Raw genomic sequence first — 19,576 nt, forward strand, 5'->3', positions numbered from 1 at the left:
ACTCCCCTCTGTTTTCAGTGGAGGTGAAGTACTTCTGGAAGGAAGGGCAGAAGCCACACTCTGGAATAGCTGTGTGTGTGTGTGTGTGTGTGTGTGTGTGAATGGTGACAAGCAAAAGGAAAAAAAAAAGGTCAGGTTCAGAGGCTGAGATGATTCAGGGCCTTTGGGCTATCTGATGGGGAGACGAACCTTGCCCCCCCACTCCACAAAGGACAACCCAAGGTTATCCAAAAGAGTAAGCAGTGGTAGATAGCTACAGACAGAGTGCAATAGAAGTATCATAAAGAGAAATGAATATTACATCTTTTACATTGTAACCAGTTTGGGCATTGGTCCCAATAAACCTCATGTTGAGGTCTCTGGATTTTTCTTCTCCTTCTGCAGAGATTTGTCTGGACAAAACAGAAATGATGAAAGGGACCAGATAGTGGTAACCCAGAGTTAGTAGACAGGGATAGATCCTTCTGAGGTATAACAATGTTTCCCTAGGTCCAGGAATCCTAGAAGCCTTGAACCCGTGACCTTTCTGATCCCTAACACTAGTAATTCCTTCCCAAATAAATAGAGCACCATAGACCCTCTCCATAGATTTAACTTTAAGTATGCTGGAAGAAGTTGTAGTTATACCTTACCTTTTATTCAGGTCACTCTTGTTACCCACCAACATGATGACAACATCATCATCTCTTTCTGCTCATACATCTACTCACTTATCTGTCTCCTTAAAAGAACTGATGTCTGCAAGAAAATATGTAGCAGAGGGGTTTAAACATTAGCAGAGGGTTTTTTTGTTGTTGAGATAGAGACTCATTCTGTTCCCTGAGCTAGAGTGCAGTGGCATCATCACAGCTCACTGCAACCTCAAACTCCTGAGCTCAAGCTATTCTACCTCAGGCCCATTTTGGAGAGAATAATGTACCTGCCCGTCCTCTCTGATAGTATTACCAACCTTCCTATCACTTCCTTCATAATCACTTTTTCAAATAAAACAACACACAACACGCACTTGTGATGTCATGGACAACCACTGCAATAGTTGAATCACGAATGTAGCTAGGAATTAGGATGTGAAAGCACTTCTGGCTAGCTGTGTCGCACAGCTGCAGCTAAACTTGCATAAAACAAATGTTTAGGAAGAAGATGGGGAAAGGTAGAAAAACTAATCTCTTAAAAGCTAGAACCCAATAAAGGCAGAATATAAAGAGTCAGGGAGACTAGATTCCTGAATAGTGGCTGCTATGACCTCAAACCAAGTGGCCTACAGTCCTAGGACAGGTCCAACCAATTTCAATGTACTGTTTTGATGAAGGAAGATCGTATAGAACAGCAGATTTAAGGATTCAAGTCCTCTTGAACTTTATCTATGTTACAGGTGGAGATTACATGATGGCAGAGTGAACAAGAAACAGGGCTTGGTAATTTGAGGAGGCTTCAGTTTTTTTCATCCCTTCTTTCTCCACGGATGACATGGTGTGATGCTACCCTACTTTGATAAATAGAGCTAAGGAGTTGAGGTGTAGGGGTAGTGATATGAGTTAACACTCACTATTTGGGACCTAAGTACATGGTCTTAGAAATCAATTCCAGTGGATGGGTGCAAAAGAGAGTTGTATCCCCTCTCTGATCCCCCCACCCCCACCCTCTATTTCCAATACCAGGCAGTTAAAACCAGAAGTGGAGAATGGCCCTTTAGGAGGTTGTTCTGGCTTCACTTCCCAACACTTGTTCATATAATAGATAATTTTGAGGAGGAGAATCCCCAGGGGAGACAGCCAAGGAAAGGGCCAAAAATGTACCATGTGACTCCTTGGTGGTGGGTCACCCAGTAGGCACAGTGAAAGCTGTCATAGGTGAAGCCGATGATTATCAACATCTTCCCTGCTGTGAGGGCATGCTTTCTCCCCTGAAAATCTCCATGAACCGCCCCGCCACGCACACACACTCCAAACTTTCCTGAGGAGGGCTAACCCGATTCTCCAGAGAATATCACAGCCCATTCTATACCATTCACACCTTACTACCCCCAAAGTCCAATTCAGCGCTGCACGGCTCTTCTCTCCCAGGGATACAAGCTTGGATTTGCACAGAGACTGGTATTCAGGTCTCCCAGCCTCCAGGCCAAAGCCTCCGACATTACTCTGGGCCCTACGGTATGGTAGGGAAGGCATACATCAGGCATACATCACAGCAGGTGGGCTCCGCCACCTGGCGTCACACCGCGTTCTCCCCAAGGGCGGCTGGCGACTATTGGTTTTGCACCCACGCCTGGGTGCGGCCACGCCCCCTCGGCTCCCTCCCGGCAGCTTCCGTGGCACCAGTGCCTTGTGCTTAGAGCGATCAAGGGAGCGCTGGAGTCGGGTGGTGGGGTGGTGAGGTGATGGGGTGGGCGGGGGGGGGGGATGGCCTGGGCCGGAGAGAAAGCCAAAGGACCCACAGAGGACTGGTGGCAATCACGGCGAGGGCATGGGGGCAGGAAAGATTGTTCTCAGTAGTTAATTACTCTCCGGGAAGAGGAAATATTAACGAGATCACCAGGCATAGCTGGACAAGCCAATTTATTAGAGCATTGCAGTGGGGCCTCCCACACAGAGGGGCATCCGAGCGAGGCGCTCAGCTCCCCTCATCTCCTTCCGCCTCCAAAGCCTTCTGGCCGTCCTCCTCGCCTTGCTCCTGCCGCGTAAACTCCTCGATGACTATGTCCTCAGAGCTTGCAGAAGCAGCAGAGGGGAGTGGACGGTTTGGAACCCCTTTCTGGGCGTCCTCCTCGTTCACTTCCTTTTCCAGATCCCAGAGAAGTGATCCCCTCCCTGCTTCCCAGCTAGGCTCCTCGGCCCTCTCTCAGCACCTACCCCCCTCAACTCCCCCCACCCCCCGCCCCGCCCCGCGCCGCCCCGCCCCGCGCCGCACCGCGCCGCGCCGCGCCCGCCAGCGACCACTCTGGCTAGTTTCCTTTCATTCCCTCCCAAATTTCCCAGCACAAAAGTCCCCCAGGAGTGCTGGAAGGGAAATAAGAATGGAGGGTGGGAAGGAGGGAAGGGACCAAAGAATGAAAGACAGAGAAGTGCGTGCGAGGGAGTAGGGGAAAAGGAAAAAGAAAAATGGAAGGGATGAGGGGGAAGGACGATTCCTAGAGGAGTGGGAGGTGGAGGGCGGGGGGTGCAGAAAGGGAAAGGAAGGCGTATGAAAAGCACTGAACTGTGACACGAAGCTAAACCATACGTTTCCACTGCACACCTATTGAAAGCAACACCCCAGAGAAGCTTTTTTGCATTTCCATCATCGTAAAATGGAGGGTGGCGATGGGGAGAGGGGGATGGGGCTGCCAAGCATCATATTCCATTACCTTGCGGCCTCTGTAGCAAGCATGGAAAGGGAAGGAAAAATGGAGCTGAAGCTGATGAGGAACTCTTCGATTCCTTGAAGAAATGTCTTCACTCTTGCCCCTCCATTTCCAAACCCTTCGCCTCACGCACACCCAACACACATACTTCCCCTGAAAACCTAGACACCCAGCCTGCTTATTCTATTCCATCTCTACCCAAACTGTTTGGCCCCCAACCCTTAGGACTACCCTTCCTGTGAGTCCCACCTGGTCACTCACCATGAGATGGCTTTGGATGGATCAGCATCAGGGGCAGCTCCACACCAACATCACTGTGAGGATCCCAAGATGGAGTTACTGATCTCCCTACAAGCCTGATCCCTGAACCTCTCTCCCTCCCTCCCTCCCTCCCTCAGTATTCCCGTTCTAGGATGCCCTCAGACTCTCTCTAGTCACTCTTTTGGTCTCCTTATCCCCTCCTTGACCCCTTCTTGTCCAGTCCTTCCACCTCAGTCTCTCACCTGGCTGTCAGATCTCCTAGGATGCTGTGGGTAGAATGACAGCCAAAATTAGCAGCTGGAAATGGATAATGGGCAACCTAGTTTTACTGGGGGATGAGAGATCATAAGGCTAACTCAGCCACAGAATGGGTTTCTGGAAGGGAAGGTGATTTTCTCACTGAGCTCACAGGTTTGGGAACCTGGTCTGGCAGAAGGAGTGGGGAACAACTTGATTGGGTCAGTCTAACTGGGAGAAAAACAGACATGAGAAATGCTTGGCTCCCCAGCCCCTGCCCAGACAGACCCCGAACCCTCACTCACCCTCCACAGGACACCATCAGGTTGACTCTGACTTTGTAGGACACCAAGATCCCCAGCAGCTCCTTGTCCATTCCTGGTCTAAGACTGGAGGTTGCAGTATCATTTTGTGTGTTTAGGGGCATGAGGAGTAATTCATTCATTCCTCCCATTTCTTCCTGTGCATTCCCATCACCACACCCTATTACCTTTCCTCTTCTCTGAGAAGATCTCCCAGGCTTTAATCTCTCCTACCCACTGAGGCCACATTTCTCTTCCTAAAATTCAGTTTTACCGCATCACCCTCTGTTCAAGAGCCTACTTTTTGAATATGACTACTCTGCCTGACTTTCAAGATCCTTAACAACCTGGCTCCACCTAGCCTCTCTAACCTTTTTCTGCCCTAAATCCCTAACACCTGGGATGCAACCTAAGTAGACGCATCCTCTTTCCGTGATCAGAACATGTCATATGGAGCCCCACCTTCTGGCCTTTGCCCATGCTATGTTCCCAATCTGGAATGCTCCTTTCTTCCTCTGTTGGTATTCAGATCCTTCACATTCTTCAAGATCTAGTTTATTCTATCTCTTCCTGGAAGCACTCACCAGCTATGCTGGCTTCTCATTTCTCTTTGTTCCTCACCTAGGCTATAAATTGACTAAAGGCAGAGACTGGCTTAAACTTCTTTATATCTCCCCCATTGCTGAGCATAGGAATAAGCATGTAACCAGTGCTCAATGAAAACCTGCTAATTGAGAAATAAGACACTGAGAGCTGTATGAGCTTGGGACAATCTCTTCATTGCTCTGGGGTGTTGGTCTCCTATCTATAAAATAATGCTGCTTGGATGATTTCTAAGGGTATTTCTAGCAATAACAGCCTATAGCTACTTGATTGATAAGGCACAGGAAGAGGTGAGTGATTGACACTTGTCAGATTGTAGCAGATGGCTTTTGGTGAGAGACCCGTCTAACACTAGGGCCTCTGAAGGCAGAGGGCCAAATGAATAATTTCATAGAATTCTTAGTTCCTAATCATATGATTTGCCTTTTTTGTCCTCCTTTTCCTCCATTTCTCATCTCCTAGTCTTCTACTGCATTTCTATCTTCTCTAGAAAATAGCTACTATAGGGATCACAGTGTTTAGAGCCAGGTGATGTGATGAAATCCTGTCCACCTCTGCCACTTGTTAGCTATGCAACCTTGGGTGAGTTCCTTCTTCTTTCTGAGCCTCAGGGTCCTTAAGTATAAAATGGAATAAGAACACCTATCCAGCCTACTTTAATGAGATTCTTACAAAGACAACATAGCACATATGTAGGACCTTTGTGAACTGTGAAATATTATACAACATAAGGGTTTTTTTTCCTCTCCACATTTTCTTTTCTTGCTGCCTTTGACCTAAGGCTACCATTGGTCCCATGGGCATTATTTAGCCTGCTGCTGGCCCTCAACCCTGGAGGAGTCTCTCAACACTGGCCAAGGACATTTTAAAAAGCAGGTAGACTTCAGTGAAGATGAAACCTCAGAGCTGTATATGTTCCATATGTGGAATGGGTTAGGAGTAGGAAATGGAGGTTGATAGTTACATTTGAGCTTACATTGTGCTAGAGGCCAGGTTGGTATCTTCATGCTTGAGTTTTCCATCCAGTGCCAGGCCCTTTTTCTGGCAGCTGGAAGCCAGGAGTGGGGTTACTGAAAAGCTCTGGGAGAAGCTGGAGTTAGCAGCTACAGTCTCCCTTTAAAAGGGGAATAAGAGAATAACTTAGGTTAGGCTTGCCAACTAAATGTACTTTCAGTCCCAAGAGTATCTTGCACAATCCTAAGAACCTACTGGAGCATCCAAGAGAGGTGAAATGTCTAACTGTGAAAAGGAGTGGGAGGAATTAGCTCTGGTAGAAAATCCTTATGCCCCTGCCCACTCTCAGCATTGCAGTGGTCCTCTTGTGGGTAAGGTGCATCCCCTCCCTCAAGTTCACCTTGTAATCCCTCCCTTTCTCCACGTCAGCCCTCACCTTGACCTTCCTAATTCCTGGGCTCTCCCCGACTTTTTTCTCTCCCCAACCCCCTCATGTGCCTGCTGGCCCTCTTCCCACCACCACACCCCTTGACTCTCTGACCCCAGCCCCACCACCGGCTCACGTGAACTCCTGAGTGAACACAGTCTTGGTGTACTTGTCTAGTGAATACAGGACAACATCTGTGATCTGGTCAACTGAACAAGCCAGGAAGAAGCACATGACTATAATTAGTCAGTTATCCTTGAGACCCCAGCTCACTGTCCTTAGATGTGACCTTATACATGGGCATACTATACATGATGCAGTAATATGTGCTCATGGACAAACAAAAATATGTATTTTGACAAGCCTATGTTGGGGGGAAAGCCTAGATGAATGCAGACAGGTAAATGGGGCAGAGTTTTGGAAAAAGACCTGTGGCTTTGGGACCAGATGCAGAAGGATGGGGAAAAAGAGCTCACCTGAAATCTTGATTTTTTTGATGACCTTGCTGGTGCAGTTGTTAATAGAAACATTGACAGAGATGGGTTCACCATGGTAGTGAACCTAAAGCAGGAGGAGAGGCCCATCACAAGGTTAGAGGAAGAATACGCAGATTAAGACCTAGAATTCCTGTTTCCTTAGCACTATTACCACCCTGGCTACTGTCTCTGCCTGCCCAAGTAGGAAATCAATGAAGAAAGGGTATCAGAGGGGTTCCAGGGTAGGGGCAGGAAGTGGGGGGGGGTGCGTTACAAACCTCCCTGTCCATCCAGGCCTGGAGTTGTAGGGGCTGAGCTGACAGAAGGAAGCGGCGAATGGTCTGGGCCCAGGGCCCAGGGCCTGGCTCCAGGGGTGCAAATTGTACTTTCCGAATAACCAGCCGCACAGAGTCTCTGAGCAAAGGCCATAGGGTTAGCCAGAACATCTCTTTTGGGACCCACAGATCTCTCCCATGCCACACTCATAGCCCAGTTCTTGCTTGGGAGTGAGGGTGGGGGTGGGGGAAAGCTTCCCTCAGAGAACTCCTCTAGACCCTTAATGTAGGTATCTCAACCAAGGGTTAGTAAACTATGGCCCGTTGGCCAAATCTGGCTGGTTGCCTGTTTTTATATGGCCCACAAGCCAAGAATGGGTATTACATTTGTAAATGGTTGAAATAAATCAAAGAATAATAACATATTATGACACATGGATATTATATAAAATTCAAATTTCAGTGTCAATAAATAAAATTTTATTTATTTACTTTTTTTGGAGACAGAGTCTCGCTCTGCTGCCCAGGCTAGAGTGCTGTGGCATCAGCCTAGCTCACAGCAACCTCAAACTCCTGGGCTGAAGCCATACTTCTACCTCAGCCTCCCAAGTAGCTGGGACTACAGGCATGTGCCATCATGCCCGGCTAATTTTTTTCTATATATTTTTAGTTGTCCAGCTAATTTCTTTCTATTTTTAGTAGAGACGGGGTCTCACTCTTGCTCAGGCTGGTCTCAACCTCCTGACCTCGAGCTATCCTCCTTCCTCGGCCTCCCAGAGTGCTAGGATTACAGGTGTGAGCCACAGTGCCCGGCCATGCTCATTCATTTATGTACTATCTGTGGCTGCTTTTGCACAATAGTAGAGTTGCGTAGTTGCAACAGAGACTATATGGCCCGCAAAACCTAAGTATTTCTTTTTTTTTGCCCTTTACAGCAAAGTTTGCTGACCTCTGCCCTAGAGCAAAGAAGAGAACTCAGAGGGGACTCAGAACTGGGCATCATTTGTGGTAACGGTGATATGGGGGTCAGAAGTAGGGCTGTTTCTGTCGTGAGAGCAGGATCTCTGATGACATGGCAGAGGCTGGAGGCAGGGATTTGGGGGAGGACCAAAGAATACCTTTTGGGGATTTTCTCCTCCAGATTTTCAGCACAGAAACTCTTCACTTCAAAGTCAATCCCACAGGCCTGTAAAGGGAGAGGGGCAAAGAGAACTCATTTCCAGTGCTTCCTTCCTCTTGGGCCTATGAGAAAATGCCTGATCTCATTCCTTAGTTGTCCATTTCTCCATTATTGTCCATTTGTCCCACTGTTTTTCTTCCCTGGCACTACCATCTATCACTCTTTCTCAGAACCCAGACTTTACCTTTCCTGAATCTTCAGGACCTGGTTGCAGTGTCACTGAACAGGGCAGGTTGGCAACCATCTAGAGGACCAAAAAGAGGTCAGCAAACAGAAGAAATAGGGACCCCTCTCCTCTGTCCTCCTTCTTTATCTTCCTCTCTTAATCTTGCCTGGAAACTTTGCCCAGGACTTGGGGTCAGTACCTGCAGGGTAAAGGGGTAGGCATTGTCCCCCAGCTTGTGCAGCAGTCGCTCCTGTAGGACTGTGAGGGGCCCCTGGGGGCTAGTGGGTTCAGCTGGGACCACTTGCTGGGCCTGTACATACAGATCTTTGCGGAATGTCAGACCAATCACATCCAAGTCATCACGGCCATAGCGAAAGGCACATGTCAACATGACAAACACTGCAGGCAAAGGAGGAAGAGAGTGACCTATCAGGCCTGAGTGGGAAAAGAGACCTTAACTGGGTCACAGGAAGACATGAAGAGGCAATATAATATGATCAAAAGACTATGACCATAAAGAAAAAGATTAATACTAAGTAAAATTTAAAACTTCCTTATGTTAAGAATTTTTATAAACAAAGAAAGAAAGAAAAGCCAAGGAGAAAATATTTGCAACACATACAACAAACAAAAGTTTAGCATCCATGCTGGGCGTTGTGGCTCACGCCTATAATCCTAGTACTTTGGGAGGCCAAGGCAGGAAGATTGCTTGAGACCAGGAGTTTGAGCCCAGCCTGGGCAATAGCGAGACCTCATCTCTACAAAAAACAAAAAAATTAGCCAGGTGTGGTGGTGCAGGCCTGTAGTCCCAGCTACTCGGGAGGCTGAGGCTGGAGGATCGCTTGAGCCCAGGAGTTTGATGTTGCAGTGAGCTATGATGATGCCACTGCCCAGGCAACAGAATGAGATCCTATTTAAAAAAAAAATGTTTAGCATCCAGAATGTATAAGAACTACAAATCAATAGTAATAATATACCAATATAAAAATGTGTAAAGAATGTGAATAGGCTCTTTACAGAAGCACAAAATAGAATGGCCGATAACAAGAAAAGATGTTTAATCTCACCAGTAGTCAGGTAAACGCAAATTAAAATCACAATGAGATAATATTTTACACCCTTTAGATTGTCAAAAATTTTAAAGTCTGACGATACTGAGTGTTGGCAAAGACGTGGAGCAATAGGAGTTCTTATATACTGCTGGTGGGAGTATACATTAAACAACCACTTTGGAAGACTGTTTGGCACGATCCAGTAAGATTGAGTCTGTTCATATCTTATGACCTAAGAATTCTACTACTTTAGAGAAGCTCTTGCCCATGTTTATAAGGAGATACATATGAGAATGTCCATTGCATCAATGTTTGTCAGAACATAAAACTGGAGATAATCTGAATATCTATCAACAAGAGAAAGGGTAAAAAATTGTGGTATATTCATATAATGGAATACTAAACAAAGATTAAAATACATGAACTAGAACTTCATATTGTGCTATAGTTTGTGTCCTTTCCATAATTCAAGTGTTGAAACTTAATGGCCATTGTGGTAGTATTAAGATGGCCTTTAAGAGGTGATTAGGTCATGAGAGCTTCTTCCCTGGTGAATGGGATTAAGACCTTTATAAGAGGCCGGGCGCGGTGGCTCACGCCTGTAATCCTAGCACTCTGGGAGGCCGAGGTGGGCGGATCATTTGAGCTCAGGAGTTCGAGACCAGCCTGAGCAAGAGCGAGACCCCACCTCTACTAAAAATAGAAAGAAATTATATGGACAGCTAAAAATATATATAGAAAAAATTAGCCGGGCATGGTGGCGCATGCCTGTAGTCCCAGCTACTCGGGAGGCTGAGATAGGAGGATCACTTGAGCTCAGGAGTTTGAGGTTGCTGTGAGCTAGGCTGACGCCACGGCACTCACTCTAGCCTGGGCAACAGAGTGAGACTGTCTCAAAAAAAAAAAAAAAAAAAAAGACCTTTATAAGAGAGGCCTCTTGCTATTCCACCTTCTGCCATGTGAGCACACAGTATCCCTCCCATCCAGAGGATGCAGCAACAAGGTGCCATTTCGGAATAAGAGAGCAGCCCTCAGCAGACAACAAAACCTGCCAGCACCTTGATCTTGGACTTCCCAGCTTCCAGAACTGTGAGAAAACAAATTTCTGTTCTTTATGCATTATCCAGTCTCAGGTATTTTGTTATATCAGCACAAACACTCAAAAACTCTTGAGTAAAAAAAGCTAGCTGTAGAATGATATGCATAGTATGTTACCATTTATACAAAGTCTAAAATCATGTAGAACAATATCAAAGTTGACACAGATATATAAATATGGAATAGAAGTATAGATATCATCATGGGAGTAATAAACACCAAATTCAGGATAGTGACTGCCCGGGGAAGGGCAAGAGAAGGAGGAGGGAGGGAGGAAGGTGAACGGGATCATGAATGGACACACAGGAGGCTTCAGTTTGTTTCTGTAATTTTTTTAAAGCTAGGTAGTGGGTACAGGGTATTCATTATATAATACTTTATACCTGGAATATTTCATAATGAAAAAGAGAGACAATAAAATTTAGGATCAGAATACCTGGGCTTGAATAGGACTTGTACAAATCCCCTGAGTTTTCTGGGTCTCAGTTATTTTGCCTGTCAATAATGGGCCTGCACTAGGAACTCTGCTTATGTTATTTAGACCTCACAATAACTCTCTAAAGTATTATTATCCCCACTCTACAGGTTAAGAAAATGATGATGGGAATATCGGCAGAAATGGAGCAGTTATAATTGAACTCATATTTGCAGCTGGTACCTAAGACGAGATGCAGATAGAAAGCTTCTGCAAACTACCAACAGCCACACATAAGTAGAAAGCAACTTATTTTAGTATTCTTAAAAGATCAAGACATTGAACATCAGATTATTTGATTTTAAAATTAATAATGAGGAAAATGAATCTATATTCAAAAGATACAACAAAGACTGAAAGTAATGGTAATACCCGTGTTTATAAGGACTGGGGCAATGAGCAGCCTCATACACTGCGGGAGGGAAAGTTAATTGGTGTAAACTTTCTAGAGGGCAATTTGGCAATAGGCATAGAAAGCAGAAAGCTTTAAAAATGTGTAAATGCCCTTTGGCCATTAATTCCTCTTCTAGGCATTTAGCCTAGAGAAATAATTGGACAAGTACCAAAAGGTATATACATATACATAATACGAATGTGCTTTACAGGGTTGTTTATAGCAGCAAAACATTGAAAATACAGTGACTGTCCAACAATTGAAGATTGGCAAAACACATATAGACAACTTGAAAAGCTATAGGTTTTTATATATTGATATAGGTTTAAAAGAAGATAGTAAAATGTTATTCATAGTATAGCCTTTTAATGAAAACATAGATATGTTTGCACAGAAAATGTGAATAAATAAGAGCTGAAATATTAGTGATTAAGGATGATAAGATTACAATCTTTTTCTCCTTTGTCTGTGCTCTCTAATTTTTCTACAATAAAGACAAACTTAATTTTCAAAAGATACAACACATAGATTCACCTTGGTTCTCAATTATGGCCAATTGAAGTGGGAGAAGGGAGAAATAAAGAAAAGGAAAGGAAAAGACAGAGAAGGTAAGAAGGAGAGGAAAAGAGGTGGCTGGAAGGAGGCAGAGTCAGGGAAGAAATGAAAGCAATGAGGAATGAGAGAGAAAAAGGTCACGAGGGTCGAGGCAGAGGGGGATCTAGTAGACCCTGAAGTGAGGGTGTTAATCAGATGACTTGTTCTTGGCATCTCTTGCTGTTCCTGTGTGGAGATGGCAGCGGAGTACGTCATCAGCTGCCATCACCCCCCCACCACCATGCTGAAGCTCTAATTGGCTAAGAAATTTAGAATCATCTGTTTTTTGTGCTAGGAAATATCTTCTTTTTGTTTTCTTTCATAAATTGTCATCTATTCTAAAGTTATTAATTTATATTTGTGTTTATTGTACAAATAATATATATAAATTGTGAACATCAGAAAATGCAAACAAAAAGAGAAATCAAAGCTCAGCTGTAATGCATCATATTCCAGAGATAACTGCTATTCATAGCTGTTGTGTATGCTTCTCAACTTTATTTGCTACTATAATTGAACATGAGGCCACCTAAGGTATTCATGCTATACTATGAATAATATTTCTCTCATTGCCTTTTTTTTTTTTTTTTGAGACAGAGTCTCACTCTCTTGCCCGGGCTAGAGTGAGTGCCGTGGCGTCAGCCTAGCTCACAGCAACCTCAAACTCCTGGGCTCAAGCAATCCTCCTGCCTCAGCCTCCTGGGTAGCTGGGACTACAGGCACGTGCCACCATGCCCAGCTAATTTTTTCTATTTCTAGTTGTTTGGCTAATTTGTTTCCATTTTTAGTAGAGACAGGGTCTCACTCTTGCTCAGGCTGGACTCAAACTCTTGAGCTCAAGCAATCCTCCCACCTTGGCCTCCCAGAGTGCTAGGATTACAGGCATGAGCCACTGTGCCCGGCCTCATTGCCTTTTTGAAATTAAACTCTGTGTTTTGAGATCACTGTAGATTCATATGCAGTTGTAAGAAATAATACACAGAGATTCCAGATAAATTTTTGTTAAGCAACAATTCATTCACACCATCACATATACTACCCCTATATTGGCCTTTATCACTCAATGGTTAGAGTAATCATATTTTACATAAACAAATACACTTTGATAGAAAAACACATTAGAAAATATGATGCAACTAAGATGATCTTCATAAAAGTAATGAAATGTATAAAATAGCTAGGAATAAACTCAAGAAATATGCACAACTTAAATGAATAATAATATAAAACTCTACTAAGGGGACATAAAAGATTAGAATAAAAGGAAAAATACATCTTATTCCTGGATCAACATGTATTTTTTTAAAACTAAAGATTTCTTTTCATAGCTTATTCTGAAGATTTTGTAGGAATGTGAAAAAAATGATTTAGGTTTTAGAAATATAGAGTACTTGGAAACCTTAAATAAGTTGGTTAATTTATGAGTATATCCCAAAGTTCCTCTGATATTTAAAACTGGCTGGATTGCTTATCCACACTGCTCAATCTGAGAAATTAAGGCTACTCTATTATTCAATAGCTAAAGGTTACATCTGAACTAGTATTCATCAACTCATTCTGAGCCTGTTTCAAATGAAACCCAATTCTCAGTCTAGTTGGATCACAGTGGGCTTAATCCACAGTGAGAATTAAAAGGAAAAAAAGCAGAAAAAAATAATAATAATTCAGTATAATCTTGATCTATAGTACTGCTGCCAGAGTAATGTCTCTTGCTGTTGCTTCCTGTGGCTGTCATTTTGTTTCTTTGTTTGGGATTTTTTTAAAGGAAAGGTTAGGCATTTTCCCTACACAAAAAGGGAGATGGAAAGACACACACCAGAGGTTGCAAAATGGCAGCCCTGAGGGTCACATCCAACCTACAGAAAAAAAGATTTTTTGATTTATCCAGGCCTTTTAAAATCTTTTAGTGAGTTGCCAACATTTGAAAATCAGGAAATTTGCATAAAAATATGGATTTCTGGCATTTGAATCATTCCATAAGCAATTTAAGTCCATACTCAAATCAATAGCCAAGCAGGGGTGCCACCAACAATAATGGAGAAAATCAGAAATTTTAGAAAGAACCTATTTTAATTTCAGCACACATGTAAGTTTTGGGTAATTTTGAAAACTAAAATTTTATTTATGTTTTAGAAATATATTTATTTTAAATATTATTTGGGGAAGGGGATACCATAGTCTTTTCAAACTTTGGGGCTTTAAAGGTCTTATTCTGAGCTTCATTTCCAGTTCCTCTTTAGCAATCATAAAATTTGGCCACACTGGGCCCAGTTGTCAGTCCCCACCAGACAAGGCATTCACAGTTCCTGCCACTTTCTGGTTTTCTTATACCCTCTGGTCAAGTCCACTCATTCAGATTACCTGTCTGGCATGTGCAATGATTCAGTTTGGGACCCCTAAAACATACAAAGACCAACAAGGATTTCCACTTACTTTTTCGACCTTGTAAGTAATCAGGGTCAACCAGGACTACACCATCTGTGAAAAGAGGGTGAGATAGCACCCTGGTCAGGAAAAACTCTCAGACTATGAAAAGCAGAAGTTGATTCTTAAAACAGTACTTCCCATTCTTCCCTTTAATTGGCTTTCTTTTCTGCATGGATTTCCTGACTTTCTTTTACTCCCTGGCTCCCATGCCCTTTTCCCAGGGCTTTTCCCCTCTTTGGACTCACTGACCAATGGGTTCCACCATGTCCACATGGTCCACGAAGTCCCGTCTCCCCAGGTAGATGGAGATCTGTTGTGGAACAACCTCCCACGTTACTCTCACAATCATCTTTGAACGGATTCCTCTGAATCCCCCAACCCAAACGCCCAATACCTTGAAGGAGGTACCCACCTATCCCTTTTGCCCTCCCATTTGCCCAGCTGGGCCAGGTTCTCACCTTGCCATTGGAGCTGGTCTTCTTAAACACCCTATGGGGAGAAAACCAGAAAGAGGATAGGGAGGGGGATTGGGAGAACAGGGAAGAGGAGAGGAAGTGAGAGGAAAGAAAGGGAAATGGAGGGAAGAGGAAATATTTCTAGGACTAGGAGAAGAGGCTCCAAGAGCACAGGATCAAACAAAGGTAGAGGTAATTGGGGTAGAGTCCAGAGCCACAAGTTAGGGAAAGGTTGGAAACCCCTCTACCCCAAAGACAAATACCTGGGTTTGGGTAGAGAGCAGTTCACAGATTCAGAGCATTAGAAGGAGTTCTTACTTACTTGGAGGTGTTGGCCATGGAGTTGATATTGAGCCGTTTCTGGAAAGAGGGAAAGAAGAAGAAAGGCTTGATCACTGGAGTAGGGTAAGGTCCCTATTCTCCTTACCCTACTCCAGTATACCATCCATATACACCTAGTGTGATGTAACCTCTCCTCCTTAGATGGACACCTCGCCAACATCAAGTGCCTCCTATTCTCCCTGCTGCCAAGGGTACTTCTTTAGCCATCCTGGGCAAGGGGAAAAGTCCCTCCTTGTTTTGTACAAATCACTGACTAACCATACTATCTACTCTTTACAGATGTCAGGACTTTTTGGAATGGCTGGGGCACTCTTGAGAGCCTTCAGAGAGAAGGAATTTGTCTGGAAAGGGGCTGGGCAGAGGCTTTCATCCAGAAAAGTATGAGGAGAATGTGTTTCTTGGTCTAGGTGAGGCTGGCACACAGTAGATGCCAAGACATGTTTGTTAGATACATGAATGAATGAATGGATTCTGTGTCCTTCTTCTCCTGCAATGGACCCTGAGCTTGAGTTCACCTCATCATGGCCTTGACTCTCAGCTAAGAAGAGAGAAAGGTATGGGAGAGAAGTGGTTGGTGCCCTCATGCTCTTGGTTGTTGGTGACAGAAATCTCTATGGAGGTTGAAAGTCTTCCTTGAACCTATTCATCTGTCTTATTTCTGTCCCCACATTTTCCCATCCTTATTCTCATCCCTGTCCTCAGGGGTTAGGCCTTGAGGTAGGGATGCTTAGAGAGAGGAAGATGTCTTTTTAGTCCTTCCCTTTGATGTATACTAGTCTTGGCCCAAGGGGTGAACTTAGGGGAGATTCCAGAGGTCTCTTGCAGGGCCTCTCAGCCTGAACTGAATGCTGGGTGGGTCAGGAAAGGTGTTCCTCAACTGTTCCCTGATATGTTAAGGGGGAATGCTAAGAGCAAGGGATGTAGGGCTTAGTATGGGCTAGTAGTAGAGGGCTTTGGAGTATTACCTGGGGAGATAGATGAAGTTCACATCAGTCTCCAGCTCTGGTTGCTGTGCTTACCTCCCCAGCCTCTTATACTCACAGTCCTCTGAGAGTTTAGATTGGTGGGGGTCAGAGGAGAATAGGGTTCTGGGGGGGGGGTGCATGAAACACTGCTATAAATAGCTCAGGTGCCAAGAGTTTGGAAAGCAGATTACTGCCTAAGAGATTAGTAGCTAAAAGATTAGCAGGCTATTGCTGCTGGGACAGGGTGGGGTAGGAGATTGATAATGATGATGTTAAAGGCAAGGGAGTTTGAGAAGGGAAACTACAGGGTTTTGGCCTTGTGAGGCCTTGAACCTGAGGAACTGGGATCAAAGTGGAGTTGGAGGTCTTGCAGGTGAAGCACTGTGGGAGATAGAAATAGGAGGGCTCAAAGTATAGGCCCTTGTGTTTTTGAAAGAAGAGCCTTGTGTCACACTCCAGTCTCTATATCAGCTGTTCCAGGCCACACAAAAGCCAAGCGTATGAGAAAGAGTACCTTTTCCCCAGCCCCCACCACTTGGCACTTTGGACTCTTGAGGCCCATGTTTAGAAACCCTGATTATCCCAGCTTATGTGCACAGTGGGAGTCAATCTCCTGTAGGTAGTGGGAACAGGATGGGGAGGAGCTGCATGTATTGAGCTGTGTGTGCACGTGTCTGTGAGCCTTGAACTTCTTTTCTTTTTGGAGAGGAAGGTCACATCAGATTCCTGGCCCAGGGACAGGTTCTCCTGGCAGGACATTACATGTGGAGGAAATAGGCAATTGACATCTGTATCACCCTCACCTAAGGTAACCTCTCCCCCGGCCCCAGCTCTTGACTCTTTCCAATCTCTGAAACTAAGCCCATGCTCTAAGCAGCTTCTCTTGCCTCATATGACCACTTATGGAATTAGAGATATTTCTGTCCTTACAGCTGCCAGGATCCCCACAATGGCAATAACAAAGTAATCCTCCTTTCTTGACCGTCCTTCCCATAGAGCCCAGGCCCAGGCCTCATGGGCATGGAGAATGTAGAGACAGAATCTCTAGGCTCTGGGGATCCAGGGCCCTGACCGCCTCTACTTCTCCTTAGAACTGGCTGGTGACTGGTACTTATCTATAGACACAGCCCTCAACCCCTCAATGAGGTGTCCACTCCTCAGGGGATAGCTCTGGCTATGGCTCAGAGGGCTGGGCAGGGCCTTTCCTAACTCCTGCTCCTTACTGAGGGCCCTGGACAGCCATCCTGTATTCCCTTTGCATAGTTAACTGTGTCAGCCCCTGCCATTCCTTGGCAATATATACCTCAGGGCTTTGTTTAGTTGCTGTAACTCTCTCCTTCTCAGGGGTTTCCAGATAGAATGAACAGCTCAGACTCTGCCGGGACCATAGTGGGGTAGAAACCAATGCTGGACATATAATAAAGAGTCATATACACATCAAGAGTGTTGTCTGTGGGGAAGATGAAAAGTCAGAATGAATCTACTTTGGACTGGTCTTCAGCCCATTTTTGTCTTCAGACCCACACTTGACTCTCCTTCCTCCCTTTTAGGTACTTACTTATCCCCTCTTTCTACTCAGGTCCATGGGCCTCTTAGTAGGAAGAAAGTAGATCTGCTAGATCTTTAATTCCTTATTATGACTGAGCATAAATCATTATCTTTTTCAGAAGTATGTGCATTTCTTGATTGAGATAAATTTACAAACAATAAAATGCACAAATCTTAAGTGCAGCTTAATGAATTTTTACCTACTGTGGCAGGCTGAATAATGGCCCCCAAAGATGTCAGGTCTAATTGCTGGAACCTATGAATGTTACCTTATATGCAAAAGGGACTTTGCAGATGTGATTAAATTGAGGATCTTGAAATGGGGAGATTATTCTGGATTACCCAGGTACCCCCTAAATGTAATCACTAGTCTCTTTATGAGAGAGCGGCAGAGAGAGATTTGACTATAGAGACAGAAGGCAATACAAGGACTGACGCAAGATGCTACATTGCTGGCTTTGAAGATGGAGGAAGGGGCTGTGAGCCAAGGAATGCAAGGAATGCAGTTCTAGAAGCTGGAAAAAGGAAGAAAATGGATTCTGCTGTATAGTTTCTCATAGTCACAAGGTGGCTGTTGTAGTTCAGGCATGGCCCTGCTGACACCTTGATTTTGCCCCATTGAAACTGATTTTGGACTTCTGACCTCCAGAACTGTAACAGGATAAATGTTTATTGTTTTAAGCCACCAAGTCTGTGGTAATAATTTGTTACAGTGTCCATAATAAACTAATACATTTGTGTAAACACACATGCAACCACCACCCAGATGAGACATAGAATATTTCCATCTCCCCAGAAAATTTTCTCGTGCCCCTTTCCAGTTAGTAGTTTCCCAAAAAGAACTATCACCATAGTTTTATTTTGACCAGGAACACATTCGTGTTACAAGGATGCAACAGTAAGAAGGCAAAGGGATGCATCTCTAATTATGGAGTTTCTGGCCCCTATAATAGATTGGTAGGACAAATATTTTCAGGTCCTTAGCCACCCTCTTTCTGCATACCCCAATGATATTCTCAACCAAGCCTTCCAGTTAGGAAGTAATGATCAGATCTCTGTGTGAGGAAGGAGTGGGTTATTCAGTAAGGGGTTGGAACAGATAGAATTGTTTCCCAACTCAGTAGTCATCTCCCTTTTCCTTCTTGTGAGTAGAATCCCCATTTTTAAAGGTACCTTACCCTCCTCCACATAGTTCTGTGGTCCTTTACAGCAGTCATAGTCGTTTTATCCCTGCTGCCAATGATCAGTTTAGTTATAGGCATGATGAAATTCAGGCCACTGAGATGCTGGGGAGATTCTGGGATTCCTGAATGATAACAATAAACACACAGGAAGAGAGGCCTTTCTACTCTACCATTGAATATTGCCACATTTAGACACAATGCCTGCACTGCAACAGCCACCTTGTGACCATGACTGTTGCTAAACAATGCACTGAAGGGTGCAAATCAGAAAGATGGAAAGAATCAGGATTTTTTAATGATATTGTGGAGCTAGTGAATTAGCCAACTCCAAAGCCACCCACCCATGGACTTATATGCAAGATAATACATCTCCTTTTTTAAAAAAGTCAGCTGAGTTGGAATTTTCTGTTCTTGCAACTGAAAGCATACCAATAGATTCAAGTGGGATGTGGACGAAGGCATTAGCTCAGCGGGGGAGGATGGCAAATGAGATAGATGGATCAAATAGCAGAAACAGAGACTTCCTGCACTGTCCTAGGTGCTGGACAAAGTGGTCCCGGTCTCTGCTCTAAGGTTATTAACAGCCTTGCTGGAGATAAAGGCAGACATTTAGAAAGACAGAAAGGGCACACTACAGAGAAGACATATGGATAAAGCTAACTTGGGTACAACTATATGGAGCCAGTCACTTTCCCATGATTTTATTAGTAAGTTTGGATATCCAGGGTTTCAGAGTACTGCTCCTTTCCATCAAGGTTGAGTAACCATCTTGTTCCACTTACTCTCAGCAGGTGACCTCAATTTTTCACTTCACAAAGAAC

The 19,576-nt window shown here is 44.4% G+C and overlaps 1 protein-coding gene across 1 annotated transcript; it reads right to left on the minus strand.

The window, feature by feature from the left end:
- Nucleotides 1-2,536: 2,536 nt before the first annotated feature.
- On the minus strand, nucleotides 2,537-16,062 carry ARR3 (arrestin 3). Its single transcript, XM_069463698.1, has 17 exons — nucleotides 16,024-16,062; nucleotides 15,039-15,076; nucleotides 14,720-14,750; nucleotides 14,511-14,571; nucleotides 14,268-14,312; nucleotides 8,421-8,620; nucleotides 8,240-8,299; nucleotides 7,994-8,061; nucleotides 6,879-7,014; nucleotides 6,601-6,685; nucleotides 6,261-6,333; nucleotides 5,720-5,857; nucleotides 4,144-4,227; nucleotides 3,844-3,867; nucleotides 3,602-3,654; nucleotides 3,344-3,353; nucleotides 2,537-2,707 (listed from the first exon to the last, which is right to left on the minus strand). Exons 2-17 carry the CDS (start codon nucleotides 15,053-15,055, stop codon nucleotides 2,611-2,613), a joined length of 1,182 nt encoding a protein of 393 aa, XP_069319799.1. The 5' UTR covers nucleotides 15,056-15,076; nucleotides 16,024-16,062; the 3' UTR covers nucleotides 2,537-2,610.
- Nucleotides 16,063-19,576: the final 3,514 nt, after the last annotated feature.

This window comes from Eulemur rufifrons, chromosome 30 (assembly GCF_041146395.1).
Source record: "Eulemur rufifrons isolate Redbay chromosome 30, OSU_ERuf_1, whole genome shotgun sequence".
In the NCBI taxonomy this organism is placed as follows: Eukaryota; Metazoa; Chordata; class Mammalia; order Primates; family Lemuridae; genus Eulemur; species Eulemur rufifrons.

Excerpts from the sequence above, each read along its gene's own strand:
- ARR3 (XM_069463698.1), bottom strand. Across the intron at positions 14,313-14,510 it reads GGACATGGTGGAACCCATTG|ATGGTGTAGTCCTGGTTGAC; the intron begins GTCAGTGAGTCC and ends CTCTTTTCACAG. Across the intron at positions 5,858-6,260 it reads GTGTTCACTCAGGAGTTCAC|GGAGACTGTAGCTGCTAACT; the intron begins GTGAGCCGGTGG and ends CCCCTTTTAAAG.